At 41.5% G+C, this 23,078-nt stretch overlaps 1 protein-coding gene across 4 annotated transcripts in view; it reads left to right on the top strand.

Moving 5' to 3' along the window:
* The window catches only part of USP42 (ubiquitin specific peptidase 42), a 668,484-nt gene that overhangs the window by 4,624 nt on the left and 640,782 nt on the right, over positions 1–23,078 (top strand). For all 4 annotated transcript variants that reach the window (XM_069210325.1, XM_069210321.1, XM_069210323.1 and 1 more), the window contains exon 2: positions 18,459–18,708. In XM_069210325.1, the coding sequence (XP_069066426.1) occupies positions 18,468–18,708 (241 nt within the window). In that variant the 5' untranslated portion in view covers positions 18,459–18,467. The remainder of the gene's footprint in view (positions 1–18,458; positions 18,709–23,078) is intronic.

Below are 23,078 nucleotides of genomic sequence, written 5' to 3'. Positions count from 1 at the left end.
TTCTGATTCCATAGGTCCAGCTTCCTCATTGCACAATAAGTGGGGTGCGAGTGGTTCAGATAGTGAGGCCTCGGGGACGGCTCTTTCCAAAGAAATGACACACTACAGTACCCAAACAATAAATACAGAGTTCACACCCAGCATATTTTTCAGGGTGCTAGAGGCAGGATTAAGTGTCAAGTCTCATAATGCAATTGTTGAAACTTTCCACTGTCCCATGTCTAGTGTGGAGGTTAGGTGTTTGTGTCTGCCGACCTCTGTGAATTGCACACATTGTGGAGAGTCTTTGGGAAGGATTCCTTTATAGCACTTGCTTTCATAACAGAGCCTGTTTCTAAGCACTCCTAATGTTTACAAATAAGTGACTAAAGTTATCAGTAGGTTGTGAGGTCTAAGATTCTATTTCACCCAAATTTCAATGTTCAACTAACTTTCTTTGTACCGTTCACTTGCTTAATGTAGTGATGGCAAGCAGAGTGTTTTCCTCAGTGCTGTAGAGGGATAGCAACTCGGATACATCATAACATAGTATTGTCAAATCTATGACTATTCTAGCGACTAAGGGCTTAATTTAGAGAGCAGTATGAAATAAAACACTCAAAATAACTCAATTTTCACTGTTCACATAATGTACATGCTTTGCTTCCTCAGCGACCATTGTAAACCCCCTGACCCTTCCCTCATCCTGCTTGCAACAATGCAGACTTCGGTCACCCTTGACCATACATTTGGGCCCCTGTGAAAATGTTTGTGAGTACCCATGGTCTACAACTTTACTACAGTGCACTCTAAAATAATTTACCAGGTGTGTAAATGCCCCATTCCATCTTATTTTGCATTTGTGTTGTGCAATCCTCATTTGAATTTTATGGTCCACAAAGCAAATCACAAGAACATTATATTGCGTAAGAAAACTGGTATAGTTACGATTATTCATGATTGGTAGAGAGTGTGTTATTTTGTTTAATATGGAAAGTTTTGGTATTGGCTGTTTGATCACAAACCAAAGATTTACTACACTTATAGGATCAGTTATCCGAGGAAGGCCTCTAAAAGAAGACAGGGCATTGGTGGTATGCACATTGCTCATTTGGTAGTGTTGCAGGAATCACAGAAGTTTTTGTCCCTCTTGATGTGAATTCAGAGGTTTTTCAAAATGTATCCCTCTGACTGATAAAACATAGCAATTTCTTGAAAGACATTTAGCTGACTGCATTATTCAAAGGGGTTAAGGTGCAACCACTCTTCTGCTGTCATTATTTTCTTGAGCTTGGGGTATGTATCCCTCAAAAAACAGAAAACAATGCTACCAGATTTGCAGTTGTAGTTACTTGGATAATCCACTCAGCCAAACTGTAATGCTCTTGACCCATTGTCTGGTCTCAAATTGTGTGATCCTAAATTATTTTATTTCAGTCACCTATTTTTTCATTATCACATACAAAAACACCTTCCAATACGAGTTCAGCAAGCCTGCTTTACAAAACTCTTGTTTTATTGAATACACTGAATGTTTGCTCCTTGCAAAATAAAAATCAAGCCCACATATAGGATACACATGAATCCTAACTTGCCTCTTAGTTCAATAATAGAATTGTCATTGGTGCTGGGGCAGGAATGTTTTTCGTTTCATGTTTGAATACTCTCACTTGTAATAAATGGATTACTAGACTATGATGTGGTAGCACACTGTCATTTATAAATAGCACATTTCCGTGGGAATGGCCACAAATGTTCCCACTGACATGCACTTTTACTGATAAAACTATATAGCAGACAGATGATAATGTGTTGAATTAATATTTCAGCAAATATTTATGATCTGCACAGCACCAAGTAAAGTGATCTGATTTGTGTGATCCTTATAAAATCTTTGTTTACATCCCAATTCTATTATATGAAAATATACTTTCCTAATTTCTGATATGTTGAAATATTTGAGCAGTATATATAGAAGCTATTTAAATGTTTTTAAAGAAAAACTGACATGCTACAGTCTCATGTCACACTCCCTGTACCCTAGCATGGTTGTCAGACCGTTCACATTACAAAATCCTTTGTCTTTATAGACTGAGAAAGACAAGTAAATAGCAATCTCCAGGATAAAATATGCAGCAATTCGTAAGAAAACATAAGCTGCATTTGACCTCTGTCTTCGAATGCACAACAAATGTCACAATATAAAAGCAATACTGTAAGGCAACTTTGTTGCTCATTCACTTTTTCTGAATCAACAGAACACCTATTCTTTGGCAGCTCGAGTTCTCACAAGAATGGGTCAGTTGGTTCTAAAAATAGGGTGCCCTGATAAAATCGGACTCCTCATAGCAAGTGGGTGAGTAGATTTTAAAAGACCTTGGTATGGGAAGGTTTCCTCTAGGACTAAATCGTGCTATATCTCTTGACCTCCCGACAGTGCTTTTTGGGTAACCTCATTCAATTAGCATCAAATTCAGCAAATATTTCTTGTAACTACTTGGGTGATTATTGGGGATGGGTGCTTACCCACCTCAAGGAATAATCCAAACCTTGTGAGGGTGAACCCTCGAAGTCACTAGATTGACCTGAGTTCAGGCCCCTGGTAGCTATGGCCTAGAGCATACAGATTTGACTTCGGGTACAAATATTTATGCAGCACCAAAACAGTATTAAATATAAAAAGCCAAACAATAAAAATCATTAACCAATTTAGAAAATAGGGTAAAAATAATGGACAAAATGACACAAATTCAGTAAGGAGAATTAGAGAGATTGCGATATAGGCACAATTCCTGGCTGACCATGATGGAGCATGGGTCCGATAAACTAACCAGGTTCATCCTTGTCAAAAATATTACCTTCTGGCTTAGCCTTTTAAGTTACAATCAACCACAAGACTAAATTTCTAAAGCCCCTGTCCCCTCCACCGTCCCCGTACCTCAAGAGTGGGATTTAGAGATTCACAGAGTGTTTGACTGAGACCAACTGCAGGATTCAGTCTATGTCCAGGTTCCATTGGTCTGCTGGGTACTTCCAATGAAAGGCCTCTTGGAGCTTGTTTTCTCCCAGTGGCCACACAGAAGACCATCAAAAAGGCCCATGAGTCCACTTCTTGGTCCAGGTCCTAAGAGGAAGCAGGCCAGTCCTTTTGCGCTCCTCTTAGGTTACAGACGGCAGGTCCAGATCTCTTCTAAGTTTCTGCAGATCCAGAAAGTGTTGTGAAGTTAGCTAGTGGGTGCAATTACTCCTGGGCATGCCCTAACCAATGTGGTAAGAGTTCCCAGGGCCAACCCTATCCACTTTACAGTGGTTCCTGTTTGCCTTTCTGCAAACAGGCCCAAAACGCGACTTATTAAGGAATTTTCAAAATGGTTGTGTGTGTGTGTGTGTGTGTGTTTGTTTGTATATGTGTGGGTGTTGTACTATGGTAGTGAGATCGCAGGAGTTGCCCTGACATCCTGTTCTGTCCCTTTCAAATGTGCCCCAAGTGTTACACGTGGCTCAACAGACCTGTCAAGCAGGATTTTACACTGTGTGGTCACAGGAGATCTACATCCACGCGCTGCATATATTTTTAAATTCAAAGGAAGTATCTCTATTCATTCAAGGTAGCCTTTTGTTTTCTCCTGAAGGCGTTTCACACCTCTTCCATATCTATTTCACACCTATTTAAGGCTGAGTGCAGGCCAAGAGCTGACAGAGGCTCGCGCTAATTACCCTTTTGATTATGCAGACAGGTAGAGCGTAACTATAGGATAACTTTAATTTAATATTTATTAATCATCTGACTTCATCATTTGATTGGATTTGTATTAACTATTATAGTTGTGTGATTATTTTTCCCCCTGGTTCCATTCCTGAGATACAGTAGTCATATTCTAATCAGGCCTAGAAAAATCATAAAAATGTTACTAGACCTGCAGGTCGAGTAGCTTGAATAATCTACGCGACCACAACTGTAATGTACTTGATCCTTAAACAGGTCTCAAATTGTGTGATCCTAGTCAAATATTTTAGTTTACAGAGGCACCTTTTTCTTCATTTTCACATAGGAGAGTACCTTCAAATATGTGAGCTCAACAATTCTGCTGTACAAAAAAACTTTGTTTGCTCCATGTGTAAAAAGAATCTAGCCCACTTATAAGGAACACATGATCCATGACTTGCCTCTTAGTTTTCTAATAGGATTGCCATCAGGGCAGAAGTGTATCTTAGTTTGTTTAAACAATCACTTTTAATAAATACATTACTAAAGCTTGATGTGATCGCACACTGTTTACAGACAGAACACTTCCAAGAACTGTCCAAAAACCTTTCCACTAACTTGCAGCTTTACTGATAAAAGTATATAATGTATTAACAATCTGTAAAAATCAGGTTTCAGAAAACACATTTTCTTTGAACATAACCAAGTAAATAGTTCTGATTTGTTTTCATCCTATTATAATATTTTTTTTGTTCATCACACAGAAGTACAAACAATGGGCTTTCACAACTAATGAACTATTTTGGAAATGTTTGTACAGTTGACTTAGCTATTTAAATGTTTTGTGTTAGGAAAAACCTGACAATTCTGGAATTCTGCAGTGAGATGGAAAAATAATTGTAAGACAAACTGACTTTCGACCTCTGTCTCTGAACACAGACCATAAGTGACAAGAACAAGATTTAAAGGCATCTTTATTGCTCTTCCACTTTCTGACTGAACAGAACACCTGTTCTTTGTCAATTCGCTAGAAGGGGCGAGTAGGTCCTAAAAGTAGCTCAACCTGATAAAATATTACTTGCCACAGCAAGTGGGCGAGTCCCATGTCAATGGGACTTATAGGCAAGTTTAATGTGCCAATTAAGAATAAACTATGTTTAAAGGGAGGCTTGTGGAAGCCCATTAACACAGAGACGAAAGTTGTTGAAAGTAAATAATCCTTTTATTGTCAGGTCGATAGATCAACAAGCCCCATCTAAGTCAGCAGGTTTGTGTGCACCTTCTCCAGATGAAGTTAACTAAAAACTCACTGCTTGTACATTCCTGTGATGATGTTTTGTCACGGAACACAACATACATCATCACATAACTACCACAGCTTCATGGATACAGAACTCTGCATCTAGTTAGTTACCAAAGGGCTCTAGCGGGATAAGTTTAACAATGTCATTATCGTTCATTTCTAGCAAAAGTCAAGAAATTGGGGGTAACTACACAGAAAGCAGGAATTTCCCGTGATTCTTGTATATGCAGCTCCTATGTATCCCGAGAAATTGGCTGAATGGGAGGTCTCCCCTCGGTGCTTCTGTGTGACAGCTATTATATTATAACAGGGAGTTGCACTTGGTTGATTTGCGGAAGAGCTTGATGTAGATGGTATTGTTATTGGTCCTAATCTCAAGCTCTATGTAGTTGACTTTCTGATTGAATGAATTGTGAATCGTAAATTAGGGTTGAAATTGTTAATCCACCCAGCGAATGCCAAGAGAGACCTCTCAGGCCCTTTTCAAATAGCAAGGGTTTATTCTTAAGTGAAGACTATGGATTATCGGAGTTTAAAGATATGTTTGTTCAAAACGATCCACGTGAAGTACGGCAAAATTGTGAATTCTGCAAGGGGTCTGTTTTGCTTCACTAATGACCGAGCTGAAACACTCATGCACTGACAAAAATCTCTGGAATGCGCTTCCTAGTCTAAAGAAGACATTTATTATTTCCCTTTGCAAGGTTTGTAAAAGGAGATTAGCATGCTGAAAGCACACTTTTAAAAATGGTCCCAGCAATGAAATAAAAACATGTACAAATGATTCTACACTGCAATATACACAACAAATATATGTATTTATATTGTAATGCAAAGCAAATAATGAATTAAAAAGTTTGCATCATCATGAGGCAAGGGCACAACTGCTTCATCTCTGTCCTATTCAGCATCAGATCGCCAGATTACAGAATCGATCGAGGAGAGAAAGATCAATTATCCTCATGGAAAGGATGACCAACCCCAGTGTCCTGGGTATGCCTGAGATCTGCAAACACAGTGTTCCCAGTCCATCTCAAACTAGAGAGGAAAATTCTAGAAACTCCCTCTCACTGCAGAAGTTTATGTATTCAAAAAATGCTGATTGCTTTAGGCCAGCTTTGAAAATAACATGTCGGGACTTGGCCACAATCCCAAGGTGCCAATTCAAAACAAGACCGTTTCCCGCCGTTTTAGTACATTCTTATCAGCCTAAGCCCTTGGTGGGCAAGAACACGAAAAATAAAAACATGACTGCAGCTTTTAACGTGGCAGTGGCTAATGCTAAAATAAAGTCAATAGGCAAAATGTATCTGGTGGTCACTAATGTGACGGTGTGCTGCTAGGCGCAACGTGGAGTCAATGGTCAAAACTTGCAAATTATTACAGGGTCATTTGTGTAGCTCCTTCAAGGTTTTCCTGTAGAACAGTTGAAATAAAAAAAAATATTGAAATTGAAAAAAACAGCCATTTCTGTGTACGTTTTCTTCTGTAACTTTACCAACTATGGCAGATTTTTGAAAGCAATATACCATTATGTCTGCTGTACCCTTCTGGTTATAGGATATATAGGTGTTGTAGGTTCATCAAGAACCCAATGTACCCAGAGCCAATAAATGAGCTGCACCTTGCAGGGGGTTTTGATTGTATACCGGGTGTACAGCAGTTCAGTTGGTAAAATATAAAGAGTAAAAAAAAAAAAAGGTATCAAGGAAACCGATGTATTTTCAAAATGGGCACAAGACATGGAGTTCAGAAGCAGTGGTTATTTGCACATCTCTGAATTCGGGGGTGCCTATACTAGCATGTGAATTACAGGGCATTTCTCAAAATTAGTTCTTTCTTAAGCACTGTTACATTTGGAAGGCACAAAGGTAGAGACAGACAGTAGGCAATTGCACTTGTTCTTCTATTCTGTGTTTCTCCAAGTCTTCCTATAAAAATGGTACGTCACTTGTGTGGGTAAGCCTAGTGCCCGCGACAGGAAACGACCCAAAACACTACCAAGAAACTTCACATTTTTCCAGTGAAAACAGATGCGTTTTTTGCAAATTGCCTAGTTGTGAATTTTGGGCTGTAGCTCAGCTGGCAAATAGGGAAACCTAGCAAACCTACACATTTTTTAAAACTAGACACCTAGGGGAATCCAGAATGGAGTGACTTGTGGGGCTCTCACCAAGTCCTGTCACCCAGAAACCTTTGCAAACCTCAATTTGTCTAAAACACACATTTTCCTCACATTTCAGTGATGGAAAGCTCTGGAATCTGACGGGTGCCACAAACTTCCTTCCAGTCAGCATTCTCCCAGGTCTCGCGATTAAAAAATCTTACCTCCCTTTGTGGGTAGGCCTGGTATCTGCAACAGAAAACGGCTCAAAACACAGTGGACTCATCACATTTTTCCAATGAAAACGGATGTGTTTTTTGCAAAGTGTCTAACTGTGAATTTTGGCCTCTAGCTCTAGCTTAAATTAAAAAGAAAAAAAAATACTCGGGTGCAAAGCACCGGAGAATGTTTGAAACCGCTCCCTGGTGTCAGTCAATGGTCGTAGCCCGCACCAGAGAGGGGTGTGTGTGTGTGTGTGTCTGCCATTTGCGCATGCACGCACCAGTTGGGTTAAAAAGACAGTTTTGGCTGAATGAGACTCCTCCTGACATAAGGGGATCCTTGATAAGTAAAATGTTAGCTTTCTTTTTTCACACCTGGGCTTAGGCAATATTTATTTCAGTGGTTGTTCTTTATCTTATTTTAACATTATCTTACATTTTCAGACCTGCTCATGTGAGTTGCAACTGAATTTTGGATGCATATCAGGCTTTACATTTATCCCACTTATTGCTTGTCCTTTAAATTGAAAAAATGCTCCCTCTGAGAACTCTACATTGGCTGCATTAGTTTGTTGTGTCAGACTTTTAAAGAAGATTAAACAGTAAAAAATCTATTTCACTTATAAGGATGACATTTTAATTTGAGCTAAACCTGTTTTCTCCTGGTCCATCTTATATCTAGAGAATGCTCAAAAGCTAGAAGATGGAAGAGCTTAGACATTAAAATCAAAAAGCCAAGGAGATTTGATTGTAAAACCTTATGTTTTTAGAGTTTTTTTGTCTTTGTTCAGTTGAAATATGACTGCCATTTCAGGTGTTCCTAGGTTTTGATGTTCGACCAATTGAAAATAATTCCCAGAAGGCTACAAATGCATAGCGGATGAGCCCATGCAGTGGAGAGCCTTTAAATAAACTAAGTAAGATAGCCTAAAGCAAAGTCAGGTGTTCTTTCATGGCTTTCTTCAATATTATAATATTGATTGAGCATTACATGGTTGTCAAGTGGGAACCTGTTGATATGTTTATACTTATGTTTGTCATTTTTATTGGGGGTACAAGGGAAAACTGTCACACAAGCCAAGAGCAAGTAGACAACCACTAACAGTCATGCACATGTGGTACTCCCAATGCAACATGGTTTAAGTAATTATGCATGTGTTGTACTTCCAATGCAGTGTGGTTCAAGGGTAGCTAAAGAAAGTCCCATGTCTGTCAAACAAATAAATTCTTTCTTCCAAAAATGCTGCAGTTTCCTCTACTTGAGTAAGAGCATGTTGCTATCCTCCCATAAACCTTCATCTTAAGCTTATGGGGTACCACAGCAAACCCAGGTTTTTAATCATCTGAAGCTTGAATTTTCATCAACCGTTGTTATTGATGAAGTACAGGACTTTCTCACCATCCGGTGAGACCACATTCCTCTTGCCAGCTTCACCCAGGCTTATTTTGTGGTCTTGTAGCGTGCTCTGCTCTGCAGTTACTGTGCATTTAGACTGTAAATGCTACTATTCACACTGTTTGTCCATGCTCTTTATATTCTCTTTATCCTTTCACTTGGTGAGATTGTAATTGACAGTTCCCCTTTTCTAATACACCCTGTATGTCCGCATAGAGGGACACACCGTCGTCTGATTGGAAATAAATCTTTATGTGTGCCCTTGAAGGCCTGTCCAGAGTCCTCAAAATTTATGCTGGGGTTCTAGCTGTCTCATGGGTCGGATAATGCAGGATGTAAAATCCATAGTTATTTGTCACACTCTTGAAGCCCCTTTACATGCCTCTTAAGAACCCACACCATGGTGTTCACTCCTTTTGTGTTTTCTTCAGTGTTGGATAGTCTGTGGTCCAAAGCTCCTACCTTGGAAATTATTGAAGGAGACCTTGATCTCAGTGGTGGTTGTGGTGTGTTGTACTTCATGGATGATAGCCAGAATCGGCGACTTTCTTTTTTAAGCTTGAAGCCTCTGGCACAATGAGCATGGGACTCATGTGTGTGCATATGCGTTGATCCTAGAGTTTCTACGTAAAATAACAATAATAATAAAATAAATGTTTGATTTAATCTCAGCCACTAATGATTGCTTTGTGTAGCATTCTATGCTCCAATGTTTTTTGTCTAATGTGCTATTCTGGACATAACCCAGCTGTATGCAAATCATGACTCTAGTTGTGATTCACTGAGGAACAAGTAGGCTGGAAATGGCCTGGAATTGTTTATGTTCTCGTCTGGAGAGGACCCGGTCTGCCACACTCGGTTGGACTGTGCCTAAAGGGTTATAATTGGGACTGATTTGTATATGGCTGGTCTCTTATTTGAGTGACAGTGCCAGTGGTGCATGTGGGCTGGGAGGCAGACAGGACACAGCCGTACTCATAAACACTGACTCAGACCTGTGCATTCACATATGCATGCACACACACAACTATTCACACCACTCACTTTCAAATATTCATGCATGCACGCATGTACAAAACATAAAAAAAATAATTATACATACTTGCGCAGCGCTGCCTTGGAGGTCCTAGGAGAGTTAAGACTGCTGCCTTCCCTCATTGGCTGGTCTAGGATCAGCCAATGAGGGAAAGCAGCAGTCCCTCACTTGTCACAGAATGGGATGGGGTCAGTCAGAGTTGCTGAACCCCACCCCACTCTGTGACGAGGTGTCACTGATTGATACTTGGCCCTGGGTATTTCAGGGCTTAGAACTGAAGGGCCGAGGTCCAGGTAATCAGTGAGCCCCCACACACTTTAACAAGGAGAAGGGCCTCAAGGTGCTTTGCCACACTGAGTAGGCCATGCCTACAGGAACCGGAGCTGGACTTCTCCAACCCGGCAGAGTTCAGCTGCTGAAGCCTGCACAGTTAGCGCATGACTAGCTCATGGCTGCCTGACCTGAAAATAAAGAGTGTCTGTCAAGCTGACCTTTGCTCAGCTTGACGGATACTCTTCTTTTTGGACAATTTTCCCATTAGGACAGGCTGCTTTTCAGCAATGTGGCAAAAACTATGGACTGGAATCCGGTCCAAGCAATCACATGTGACTGTGATTAAATTCAAGCCATCCATCCATCTATTTATTGTTGTGGGAGGTATGAGTACAGCCCATTTGTTGTATGATAAACAGTGTGCACAATAGAAAGTACGTTATGCAGATACTATGCAGGGCCTGCATGGCATTTCCAGTATACTCAGCCCCTGATTATGTGCGACTCTGTAAAGGGTGAGCTTTTGTCTGCACCCAGTAACTACTTAAGTAAATGGATTAGTATTACAGGGTGTTTTTAATACTTTGTTGCAAGTTTTCACTCGGGCAATGGGGAATTATATGCAGAAGTTATGTTCACTGCACGTTTTATGTTGTTTATCAGTTTGACCTTCTGAAATGTGTCAGTGGAAATTGTGCATCTGTATTTAACTCACAATTCAAACCTCTGGGTAAACATAAGTTTGCATAGAGATCAGAATTAACCCACCTCTTTCTCCCATTTTACAGTTAGGGCCTTAGGCTTTCAAAGCCAATCTAAACTCAAAAGAGTTGACAAAAAAACTCTTGTTTACAGCATCAATAGCCTGTATATGAGAGTATATGAGTGAACTTGTAAAGAGAGTTGAAGAAGAAATGGAATGACGTAGACGCCCACCAGAAAACTCCTATGAAGTGAGTGACTTCCAAGTCTTTCGACAAAGAGCCCCTGGACTGCCCAATAACCAGAGATAAGGAAGGAGAATAATAGTGGAAGAATATGTGTAGCGCAACTGGAAGTAATACTTGAATGGAGAAATATTTAGATATATAGTGAAAAAAATCTAATAAGCACTTTCAAACATTTTTATCATATAGATTTTTTTAAATTAAATTACATTAATTGTTGTTTCTCAGCATCTACATATCCCAGTGGTGCAAAAACGTAAAAAAAATAGTTTTAGAAAAGGAATTGAAAATAAAAAAACATGACAGGTTTGTTGGATGTATTACAGCTGCTTGTAACATTACTCCTCATTGGAATTATCACTGTCATACTCGATTTACTTAGGCGAAGGTTGAATGGTATCTAATGCTACCTTTTCCTTGGTGTGAGCTGGAGTACCTTAGAACCCAATATTGATTGTCACAGGAGTTGGGGATCGAGTTGGAAGAAGAAACTTAAGTTGTTAACCCTATAAATGGACACATTATGATTTCTACTGGGTCCATTGCTTGGGCATGTTAATTGAAATTATTCAGAAAGTTAAAAGGTACCCTAGCTGAGCTCGGGTGTATGTGCTACATGATCATTCTAATGGGTGCGTATCCAAAGTAAATAAAAGCGCAATGGCAAAATGTATTATATCGACTAGTCTTACTACTGCTAATACCTTAAGAAGGAAACCAAGGCACTTCTCTGATTTTTATGATGAAAGTCCTTTATTCCTTGTTTTATCAGGGAAGTACATGCCCTGATCCAATAGGATACATTCGACAACTGAATTCGAAGCCAATAACAATTTCCATAGTTAAGAGAAAACAGCCGACACGTGTTTCGTCACCATTGACTTTCTCAAGGCTTAAACAATGTAGAAGTGAATTTTATATTGAAACTTCAAATAGTTTCGAAGATGTACGATCTATCAATAACGAGGTTAAGGTATAGGTCATGTGGGGAGCCAGAGACCATAGTAAGTCTTTTGTTGTCCTCCCGGCTGAAATGTAAACGAACAGCGTCGCATCAAAGGCCTTTGAGTTTCAATATAAAATTGAAAAAGATATAACCGCGAGTATACAATGCATACATTTTGTCATTTTTTACGAGGCTCCCAGGGTCTAACCAGGCAGGCTGTACAAAAGATCGTCATGAAGAGCTCTAAAATGAAAAGGCCATCCGTACTACCAGGAATAGAGCTGCAATGATGGGCACACAAATGACAAACCATGCCACTCTGGTAGGTGAGGATTTGCAAACTTTAAATTGGAATGCGTAGGCAAATTCTGAATGATTCAAGAATATCTAGGGCCTTTGATATAATTAACAAAAGGTAGGTTAAAGTTTTTCAACTCTGAAATGTCTTAGTCTGTAAATGTTCAGAATATGCAAACGGTTTTGATTGGCTTTGGGGTGCTGGTTAAGCAACTTGAGAAGGTTTACCTTTTCTTCCTCAGCCACTACATTTTAGCTTTGGCAATCTGTTGTCAAGCTACAAGATCAAATATTTTACTATTTGTTTTATTGCAGAAGTCAGTAGATTATCCTCAACAACTTAAATATACGGTCAGGGGTGTGGAATTTAATAAAATATCTACATTCCCATTGGAAAGGTTGCTTCTTAAATCTGCTAGTCCTCTTAAAAAAAAAAAAAAAAAAAAAATCTACTTCTCTGCAGATCTTTTTCCAGTTTGGAGTAATTGCTCTCTTCTGGGTGAGGGAAGAGCCCCTTGAAGAGGGCACTATAGAACCCCTCTGTAGTCAAATGCTCATCAAGAGGAGAAACCTGCTGCTTCCCCCTAGAAGGTTGAACATTGCCAGCCACCCCACGTTCCTGAAGGGGTTTTGTAGAACTTGAAGATGTTTGTAAAGAATACTTAAATACAGCCAAATATAGATGTGCAAAGTTGGAAGAAATCTGTATAAACAAATTCATTGTTTTATAACTGCTGTCAAAGTGTCTTCATGAAGTATCACCTCAGGAGAATGGATACTTAGCAAATCACATTTTTATTATGTGAGTGGAGACTTATCAATTGCAGTATTTTTTTAAACTATAATGAATCATTTCATACAATATAGACCATGAATGACAATGGCAAGTGTGATGTGTAGGTATGTTGAAAGACACAGAATTTAATTGTATGAGTTTCTGAGGCACTGATACAACAAAATGAAAAAGTTCAAAAGATGTGTTTTCATATCATTGTAGAAAGTGTGACCGTATCAACAGAGGTACGTTTGTGCCTGAGATTATAGTTTGTAAGATATATTTATTTACCTAATTTTAAATTAATTTTAAAACTCTTTAAAAGCAGCTTTCTGTGAGGAAATGTGCAGCTCGTTCTCTACAAATGTTTTCTTCAGTGGACTAATTGTAAACCAATTGTTATCGAGAAATTCCCAGGAAAGCCAAAAAGTAATCCAGTCTTCATTTAGCAACCTGTCATATCTCTTTCCTTAGGACAGTTGTTTGCTATATTTCTATTTTCAGTCAGTAGAGCTAGCACAAGCACTAAACCGTTGTAAATGGATAGGAGTCTTAAAATAAATAAAAAAGGGCAGGCTAAATTTAAGTATGTCTTTCAGTAGTTTGGTAAACATGAAATAATTTATACATTTTGGGAAATGGGTGTTAAAGGTCATCGGTCCAGTTGACATTTTATTTTTCATTTCTCCTTTTAAAAATACTCTTCCCCTTTTTCTGTAAAACTATACTATATTTAATCTTTCCCCTGCAAGCAAGCGAGCACAGAATGGACAAGAATTTGTGATCTTCAAAGAAGATAATACTATGATAAAAAAAAAAAATGACGGTTTAGTAAATATAATTTCTGATGGATACACCTACCTGTGGATTCCTCACCAAAAGAATTCTCCCCTCGCGCCAGCCTTCAACGGAAATTTCTTCTAGCTCTGCACGTCGACGATGACGTCACAATCGCCCGACTCCACGCGACGCCACATGACGGCATCCAGGCAATAAGAAGCTCTCGTCGACGTGCAGACGTCAGTTCCCTTTTTTCCATGCCCGAATAACGGTTGTTTCTTCGAGGCTCACAGGGAGCTACTGTTACCAACTGTCGGTTATCATGTCGCAGCCTAGAAAATCCAGCTTTAAACCTTGTAACCAATGCGGGGGTCGGATGTCGGTTACCGACCCCCACGATAACTGCCTCTGGTGCCTTAGTTCAGATCATGAGGTCGAGGCGTGCGGTTCGTGCCAGCGCATGAACCCTAAGGCACTCAAAGAAAGAGAGGCGAAGTTATTCTTGGCTCGATCCAAGAAGAGGAAAGAGAGGCGTCATAGGAGGGAGTCTTCGTCGCGATCCTCGAGGTCTCGCCACCATCATAGTGGCTCTTGGCGCCGTCATGGATCTCGGCGCCGATCGAGCAAGGGTCGGTCCAGGTCTAGATCGGCTTCTCCGTCGGCTCGGCGTCGTCCGACGTGGGAGATAAGCCCGACCGTCACCCCTCCTCCTCCGGTGACCCCGACGTCACCCGGGTCGGTCTTTGAGGTCGAGCCTCTCCAGAGGCCTGAAGGTTCTCCTGGCCAGGAGTTACCCGGACCCTCTTCGGCAGCTGTACCGGCGCAGCAACAACAGTACCCGGCTTTCCCGACTCCGGGATCGGATCCTGCAGCGTTTTTAAACACTATGTTTAACATCTTTGCTTCCATGGCGCCGGGTGGAAGTCACGCAGGTCCGTCTGGTCCTTTGGCCTGCGATTTGGGTGTTCCGGCGTCTTTCAAGTCGGCGCCGTTCAACCCGTTTATGCCTACTGCGTCTGAATCCGGTGGATTCGACTCGGATCCCATCGACGTCTTGGATCGCTGGGGAGCCGGAGCCTCTGGCTTCGGACGGATCCGAGGCTCGGCGCCGACGGAGGTCTTGGGCGTCGGCTGACGCCTTGTCGACTCTAGGCTTGGAGGGCTCTCCAGTGGTGCGTCCGCAGGCAGTGGTTTCAGCACAAAGGGGATCTCGAAGACTCGATAAAGATCTCCAGAGACACTGCAGTGGATCTTCAGTGGTGTGCAGCGGTCGGCAACCTGTCTCAAGGAAGGCCGTTTTCGCTACCCCCACCAGTGGCCTCAGTGGTAACGGATGCTTCCACTCTAGGGTGGGGAGCTCATCTGGGGGACCTGGAGATCAAAGGCCTTTGGTCTCCAGTAGAACAGAAATTACACATCAATCTGTTAGAATTGCGGGCAGTACGGCTGGCACTCAAGGCCTTCCTCCCGTCCATTCGCGGTCAGTCATTCCAGGTTCTAACGGACAACACGACCGCGATGTGGTATATAAACAAGCAGGGAGGAGTGGGGTCATATCTTCTCTGCAGAGAAGCTCTTTGACTCTGATCCTGGCTTCAGGACCACAAGATCTGCTTGATTGCATATCATTTGGCCAGAGTCCTGAATGTGCGTGCAGACATTCTCAGTCGACGCAGTTCGGTCGACCACGAGTGGCGTCTTCATCCAGATCTGGTTCTGTATATTTTCCAGATGTGGGGATATCCACAAATAGATCTGTTTGCCACTCAAGAGAATGCGCAGTGCCCGCTATTTTGCAGCCTCCAGTATCCGGTGCAAGGAGCTTTGGGGGATGCATTTCAGATGACCTGGAAGGGTCAGTTGCTTTACGCGTTTCCCCCCATACCCTTGATTCCTCGAGTTCTCAGGAAGATCCGCCAAGACCGAGCCCAAGTCATCCTAATAGCTCCGGATTGGCCGAGAAGGGTGTGGTATTCGGACCTACTGCAACTCTCTGTGCCCTCCGCTCCGTCTCCCTTGCAGGGTGGACCTCCTTTCGCAGTCGCAGGGGCAGATTCTACACCCCCACCTCCAGAGCCTACATCTTCATGCCTGGAGATTGAACTGGGCAATCTGAGTTCCTTTTCTCTCCATCCAGATGTGGTGGAAGTTATTCTATCGGCCAGGCGACACTCCACCAAGTCAATCTATGCGAATCGTTGGGCTAAGTTTACAAGCTGGTGTGGAGAGAATAATTTAGATCCTTTAAAAGCTGGTTTATCTGACATTTTGTCATTTGCACTCTATTTAGCACAGAAAGGTTTTTCAGTTGCCACTGTTAAAGGTTATCTGTATTCACTATCTGCTTTTCTGTGCCTTCCTGATCAACCATCCTTCTTTAAGTCACCAATTGTTTTAAAGTTTCTAAAGGGACTAACTAATAAGTATCCGCCCACGCCATTTGTTATGCCTCAGTGGGATCTTAATTTGGTTTTAACTTTTCTTATGGGGGCCCCGTTTGAACCCATGCACTCTTGTTTTTTACGATTCCTAGTATTTAAAACTGTTTTCCTGGTGGCAATAACATCTGCCAGAAGGGTTAGTGAGCTTCAGGCTCTAACTGTAGAAACCCCATTCCTTTCCTTCTTCAAGGACAAAGTGGTGTTGAGGACCAAGGCGGCTTAACCTACCGAAGGTTGTTACACCCTTTCACCTGGGGCAGTCAATTACGCTCTCTTCCTTTTACCCTCCTCCTCACCCATCCAAGGAGGAAGAGAGGCTCCACCGGCTGGATCCACGAAGAGCGCTGAGCTTCTACGTCGCCAGGACGAAAGAGTTCAGGCAGGGTGAACAGCTCTTCGTTGGATACGTGGGGAAGAGGAAAGGTAGAGCGGTCCACAAGAGAACGCTATCCAGGTGGGTCATTCTGTGTATTAAGATCTGCTATTCTTTGGCGAAGCGAGATCCACCTGTGGGGCTTCGTGCCCATTCCACCAGGGCCAAAGCGGCTTCATCGGCTTTGGCTAGAGGTGTTCCTGTGGTTGACATCTGCAGGGCAGCGACCTGGGTATCCCTCCATACTTTTGCCAAGCATTACTGTTTGGACTCTGAGGTCAGAAGGGATGGCCATTTTGCTCGCTCAGTGCTGCAGGATTTCTTGGTTTGACCATTCGGGCACCCACCACCGGAGGTTATACTGCTTGGGGACTCTATTCTTTTGGTGAGGAATCCACAGGTAAAATGGGGTGTGATAATAAGGGATTGATGGCGCTCAGGGTACTATTAGACCAATTGAATTATTAGGGGTTGCCTACACAAGGGAAAACACCCATCCCTCGAAGGTTCAAGATGAACCCAACAAAAATTTAAAACAAGGTGAGGCCCCCCTACCGAAATTATTACATGCGTAAAATTAAGTATGTCAAAATTCAATTGAGTACAGTTCAAATCACACAAGTCAAAAATTCAAGTGAGTAATGTTCAAAGGAATGCAATCAAGAGGTTCCACATCAAATAATATAAAGTCCAATTCAGATCCACTGTCCACTGGATCCACAGGCTCCACAGCTGCCACAACACCGTCATCTGGATCATCCTCCTGCATAATGTTTGATATTGAGCAGTGAAATGTGTCACATTACTTATCTTTTGGAGTGACTTGCAATAAATTGGAATCGGAAGCTTACAAGAGCCCTGAAGAAGTCGCTGGGGACTAGAAGAATTCCCCTTGACGAAACACGTGTTGGCTCGACGTGGAGTGTACCTTCGTGGAGGATGCTGTAAAATTTAAAATTGTGACCTATTAAATTTCTGGACTGAATTGGACTTTATATTATTTGATGTGGAACCTCTTGATTGCATTCCTTTGAACATTACTCACTTGAATTTTTGACTTGTGTGATTTGAACTGTACTCAATTGAATTTTGACATACTTAATTTTACGCATGTAATAATTTCGGTAGGGGGGCCTCACCTTGTTTTAAAGGAATCCACAGGTAGGTGTATCCATCAGAAGAATAAGTTACTTACCTTCGGTAACGCTTTTTCTGGTGGATACAGTAACTACCTGTGGATTCCTCACAGTCCCACCCACCTCCCCGTTGCCTGACTGGTCAAACCAAGATCTCTTTAGGTGCGCATCCTTGATCTTGTATATATGTATATAGTTTATTCATGCATACAGTTGTATTCATTGTATATACTTTTCCTTTGCAAATTAAGATAGTGAAAAGGACATTTTGGACTGGAATTATTCATATATATATTTACTTCTATCTCGAATTAGAGCATTCATACCTGTGATTTATATTGAGTTTTATATTAAATGTTTTATTTTCATCTATTCTGGATGAATGTGTGCTCTTTAGGTTAGTTAACCTGTTCGCCTCTAGGGCACGTAAAAAATGGTGAAAACTGACGTCTGCACGTCGACGAGGGCTTCTTATTGCCTGGATGACGTCATGTGGCGTCGCGTGGAGTCGGGCGATTGTGACGTCATCATCGACGTGCAGAGCTAGAAGAAATTTCCGTCGAAGGCTGGCGTGAGGGGAGAATTCTTTTGGTGAGGAATCCACAGGTAGTTACTGTATCGACCAGAAAAAGCATTACCGAAGGTAAGTAACTTATTCTTTTATGTTTCTAGTTGAAATAATGTTTTGCATGTGTATTAATGATTTGTTCAACCTGACAACTGTTTCTTTAAAATTATTTTGCAGAGATGAACAATGACTATAGTTGACAAACTCTCCGAGTCCTCTAACCCTACGGCGTGCCAAAACCTGCCTTGCAGCTCTCTGGCACCAGGTTCGGGAGATATGGACTCGGGCTCTGCAAGTTGGGGTGCAGTTTCATCTTTAAATGATGTTCCAAAACACAAACTGTCTTTGGGACCTGTACCTGGAGCTGCTGTGTATTCCAATTCATTGTTGCCTGAAAAAAATAAGCTAGTTCCACAGACTGACCAGTGTAAGTTATAACCTATCAAGCTAATTTCTGCTTATTTGTTCTCAACGGTGTGTACGCGTCTATGTAGTAAGTGTTTTAATATTGCTGAATCTGATGCATGCCTAATTTCTAAATGGAATTAGGCTACACAACTTGTTGTCCATGTAAGGAACATTTCATTTTCTACTCTTAAATTGTAAAACTAGTTTGCCAACTTTCAGCTAGACATGAGTTTGGAGAGAGAAGTAAAGGTGCTTGCTAATCAATAACTTGTGGCTCTAGCAAATCTTGAGAGTTGGAAGATCTTGTATGTAACTGTCTAAGATAAATTATTTAATTTTATGCATTAAATTCTCTGTCATTCATCCCCTTTATGAATGACGATAGATTGCAGGATATGATATTCTTTCACATTAAGCTTGAAGTCTATTTCAGATTCTAACTGTTGGAGAGGCCCAACTACATTGTTGCCAAAGTTGTTGTGTGTCATGTCACTATAAGAAAAAGACCAATCACAATGGCCATGTTTGTCATCTGTTTGTCTAAAAAGTGAATTTGTAGATATATCCACACACCCATGTTTATCCATATTTTGGTTGCCAACCATGATGTGGCACGCCGATATGTGATTTGCTTGCTCTATTATTTATTTGTTTCACATTGTAGGCCTTTTGATCATTATGACCAAGAACATCATTTTCAGCCTCCCAGAATTAGTTTCGGTTCAGCAGTAATACAAAGATAGTTAGGGTTAGTTCAGAGGTGGAATAAAATAGTACCTTAATGAGACCACTCCTGATTAGATTACATGATGATAGCTGGGCAGCCACACATGAGGATGCTGTCCAGTGCTGGATGAGAGTTCAGCATCCATTGGGACTTCCCTGATGTAGAAAAAAAGTTTGAAATAGGCATGACCATCAGGTACTTTCACACTTTGGTTTATTCTCACCCCTAGTGTGGCCAGGCATGTGGTGGGTTCCTCCCCGAAAGGCCTAACTGACGAACTCTGAACCATAGCTGGCAGGGTTGAGTGTCCTGCTTGCATTGCGTGAGTTTGAGCAGTCCACATATCATTTTCTGGCAATCAGAAGCCTTGGTGGAAGGATCCACTAGTAAAAGTTCTGGATGGGTTCTTACCTGCCAGTCTGACAACCCCAGGCGAGTTGACGAAGGGAGGCCTGGTGTGTACCTCTTGCTTATGAGATGATGTGTGCAGCAGTATGAACATGTGAGCGTTATTTCAAGACTGAGATGTTGATGATGCTTCAAGTGAAATGTGTCTATCTTATTGGCTGGCAGATGCTCTTTTTTTTCCTCCTAAGTTAGATTTTATTGCTTAATTGCGCTTCACATGTGAAGTTTGTAAGAATACAGCAGATCATTCTCTACAGCATTGTATGAGGCGAAAGTCAAACATGAACAATAGATTAACCACAAAGTGGGATTGAAAGGTGACGGCCATTGGGAAACATGTTGATTTGTGATTTTTCACCCCAAACACCCCCCTTCCCCACACACAGACCTGACTTTCTTTCTTCTGATAGCTAGCAGCACCCCATACCCATAAAACCACCTTTAGGACTGTAGGCTTGAATACATATTCCTCTAACAAGGATTTTTTTCTGTACATAAAAGATGATTATCACTGTATATGTGTGAGAAATATTTTTTTGTGACGAGATACTCTAAATTTTTTATTTATTAAAATAATTCTCTTTTTTTAAACATTTTTTGGAGAATGAAATGGCTTATTAAATCTACAGAAAAAAAAACAAGTCGGATCATGTTTTGTTTGAATGAATAAAAGAATCTTAAAGATAACTGGGCAGACGGGCATTCTCCCTTTCATATAGAAGAATTAATGCACTTCAGAGGTCTCCAGCACTGCATCCCTTAGCTGTTGAGTACGCCACTGGCTACCAATAAGGAATTTATGGAAGAGCTCTAAAACCCAGGATTGGAAAAGCGATGACTCTGGGAGACCAGTTATTATTTTAGCTCTGCACAATTTGGGACTGTGATTACTGGATTAAGCTGTTGCATTTTTTTTTTGTTTATTTTTACTAAAACTGGTTTGAAACCTGTGTTGTAAAAGCTACCCTCAACATTCCTGGGTTTTTTAGAGGCATTCCTGTTGAGTAGTGAACTTGTAGAATGCTGTATTTTCACACTCATTTTGCTTCTTTAGAGAGATCTGGAACAGCATCCTTATTGACATCCAGACTTCTCCAACTGTCCTACAATTTAGGAAGATGCTGATGACACTCTTTTATGCAGCATTACCCCCAGTAGACTAGAGTTACCTGTTACTTCCCATATATAATTGTAACACTTGTCCATGTTTAGTTTTCCACACATGTGGTCAGATGCAATCAGGCGACAAACAAAAGACACAAGTTAAAGGATGGCGATCCCACAATACATAGGGAAAAAAGCAAAGGTTGAGTCGTTGACAAATACAATTGAAAAAAGAGATACAAGTAAGCCGACTGATAGTCGTTGGCGATGGGCAAAAATTTGGACTCAGCGATGACAGCGCTGACAACATCGTCTAGTGTTGCTGAAAATATAATGAAGGAGTTAACCAAGTTAGGTACCCCTTCCGCATCGAATGAGAGATCACAATCAGGAGAGGCATTGTTGGTGAGTGGTAAGAATGAAGTTGAGCACAAGGAATTTCTTGTCAACATAGGAGTCAGTGTCGAGGGAAAATGTATCATCGACAAAAAGAACACCGTCAACTAGTGTATTGCCTTGGACAGGAGATTTTTCGATAGTGAAAATAATGTCATCGCACAGAAAAAAGATGCTGGAAGAAAAACAAATAATGACAACAAGCATTAAACTAAAAAGTCAGATAAAGGAAATTAATATTGAGAGTGTGGAGCCTATGTTGGAGCAATGCAAGGGTCTCCTGTGCCCTTCAAACCGCCCCAGAAGATATTACAGGACACTTTACCAGAAGGTCATGGTTCGTTGCAGTGTTAAGAGGGAAGCACAGTACCTGATTTAGATGAGATAAAGACTGTGGCCACAAGGGCGAGAGTGCAGCAGAAACTGTCTCCGCCTCGACCATGGGGGTGCGAGGAGAGCGCTAGCTAGCATTCTAGTTGTCGACCACAGCACGTCCCTGGAATGCTCCAATCCCATTATGAGGCGAGAGGAGACTTCCTAGGGTGCACACAGTGAAGGATCGGAGGACACAGTGGCACAGGATGAGGGACAGCAGAATGTGGAAGCAGAGGATGTAAGGGAGTGAGGTGACGCCAGCGACAGCATCAGAGACCCGAAGGACTCTGTTAAGACCAGCTCATCAGCAGGGGAGCTACCACCTAAGTGGATGCAGAGTTCAGTATTGGATTCCCGAGGGACGTCAGAGCATCGGCAGGAGGAGGCGGAGAACAGTGTATCCCGGGTAAAGGCAATATTGGTCAGGCCATGGCATCTCTAAACCAGAGTTGCGGCTTCAGGCAAGTAACGCAGCAAGGCGCATGAACCTGTTTGGTGGGCCGTCACGCAGCGGTAATGGATGGCAAGGGAAGTCCTAGGGAGCCTCCCCTACGTTGTATAAGGTGTTGAGCACAGACAAACTGGGGGAGCACACAGGTGAATAATAGAGCCGGAATATTTAAGGCATATAACGCACAGACCTGGCTGTATGAGGAGAAACTTTACCTATCACATTACCTGTAGCACCCGGAATTTATATTTTTGTTCATTGCTATTGTTCATGGGCCAGTGGGCCTTGCACTGCGGTTTGACTTAGGTGTGGTGTTGGGACCTCCTTATCGTCATAAAGTCTGATTACTAAGTCCTTTCCTGTTTTATTTTCCCCAAGGTTCACAACCAGGACCCAATGGAGGAATTACATCAAGAGGGTGATTCTATCCTAGAAGCTATGGAATGCACTAAACACCCGTACAGTTGATCCTTGTGGATTTATTTATTTATTTTTGTTTAAAAAAAAAAAAAAAAACCTTTACACTTATCATCCTTAGTCTGGGTCATCTTTCAGTTCCTGTTACAGAGGCATTTTTTTAGCAAAGAAGAAAGTGCTGATGACTAGGAAAGGGCAACTCATCCAGTGGATTTAACTATACAATAGATAGAGAATGAGGAGATGCCGTGGAAAATGTGGATTGCTTTCAAGCCAAGAGAGGAATGCAAAGGATACAGGCATTTGAAAAATGTGTCTAAGTACTAATGAAAATGTTAACATTGCTGCATGACATAATTGCAGATATCTTTAAGAGACTACCACCGCAGACTCCACAGGAGGGGCAATGGGAAATGAGGACCCCTCAACCGATGGTTTTGCAGCGAGAATAGCAGGTACGAGAATAACAGGAAACTCATCAATTTTCGAAGGATACACACTCTGGCGAAGT

Source organism: Pleurodeles waltl, chromosome 10 (assembly GCF_031143425.1).
Source record: "Pleurodeles waltl isolate 20211129_DDA chromosome 10, aPleWal1.hap1.20221129, whole genome shotgun sequence".
In the NCBI taxonomy this organism is placed as follows: Eukaryota; Metazoa; Chordata; class Amphibia; order Caudata; family Salamandridae; genus Pleurodeles; species Pleurodeles waltl.
Note: the sequence above shows the minus strand (reverse complement) of the source record. Positions and strands in the feature narration are given on the sequence as shown.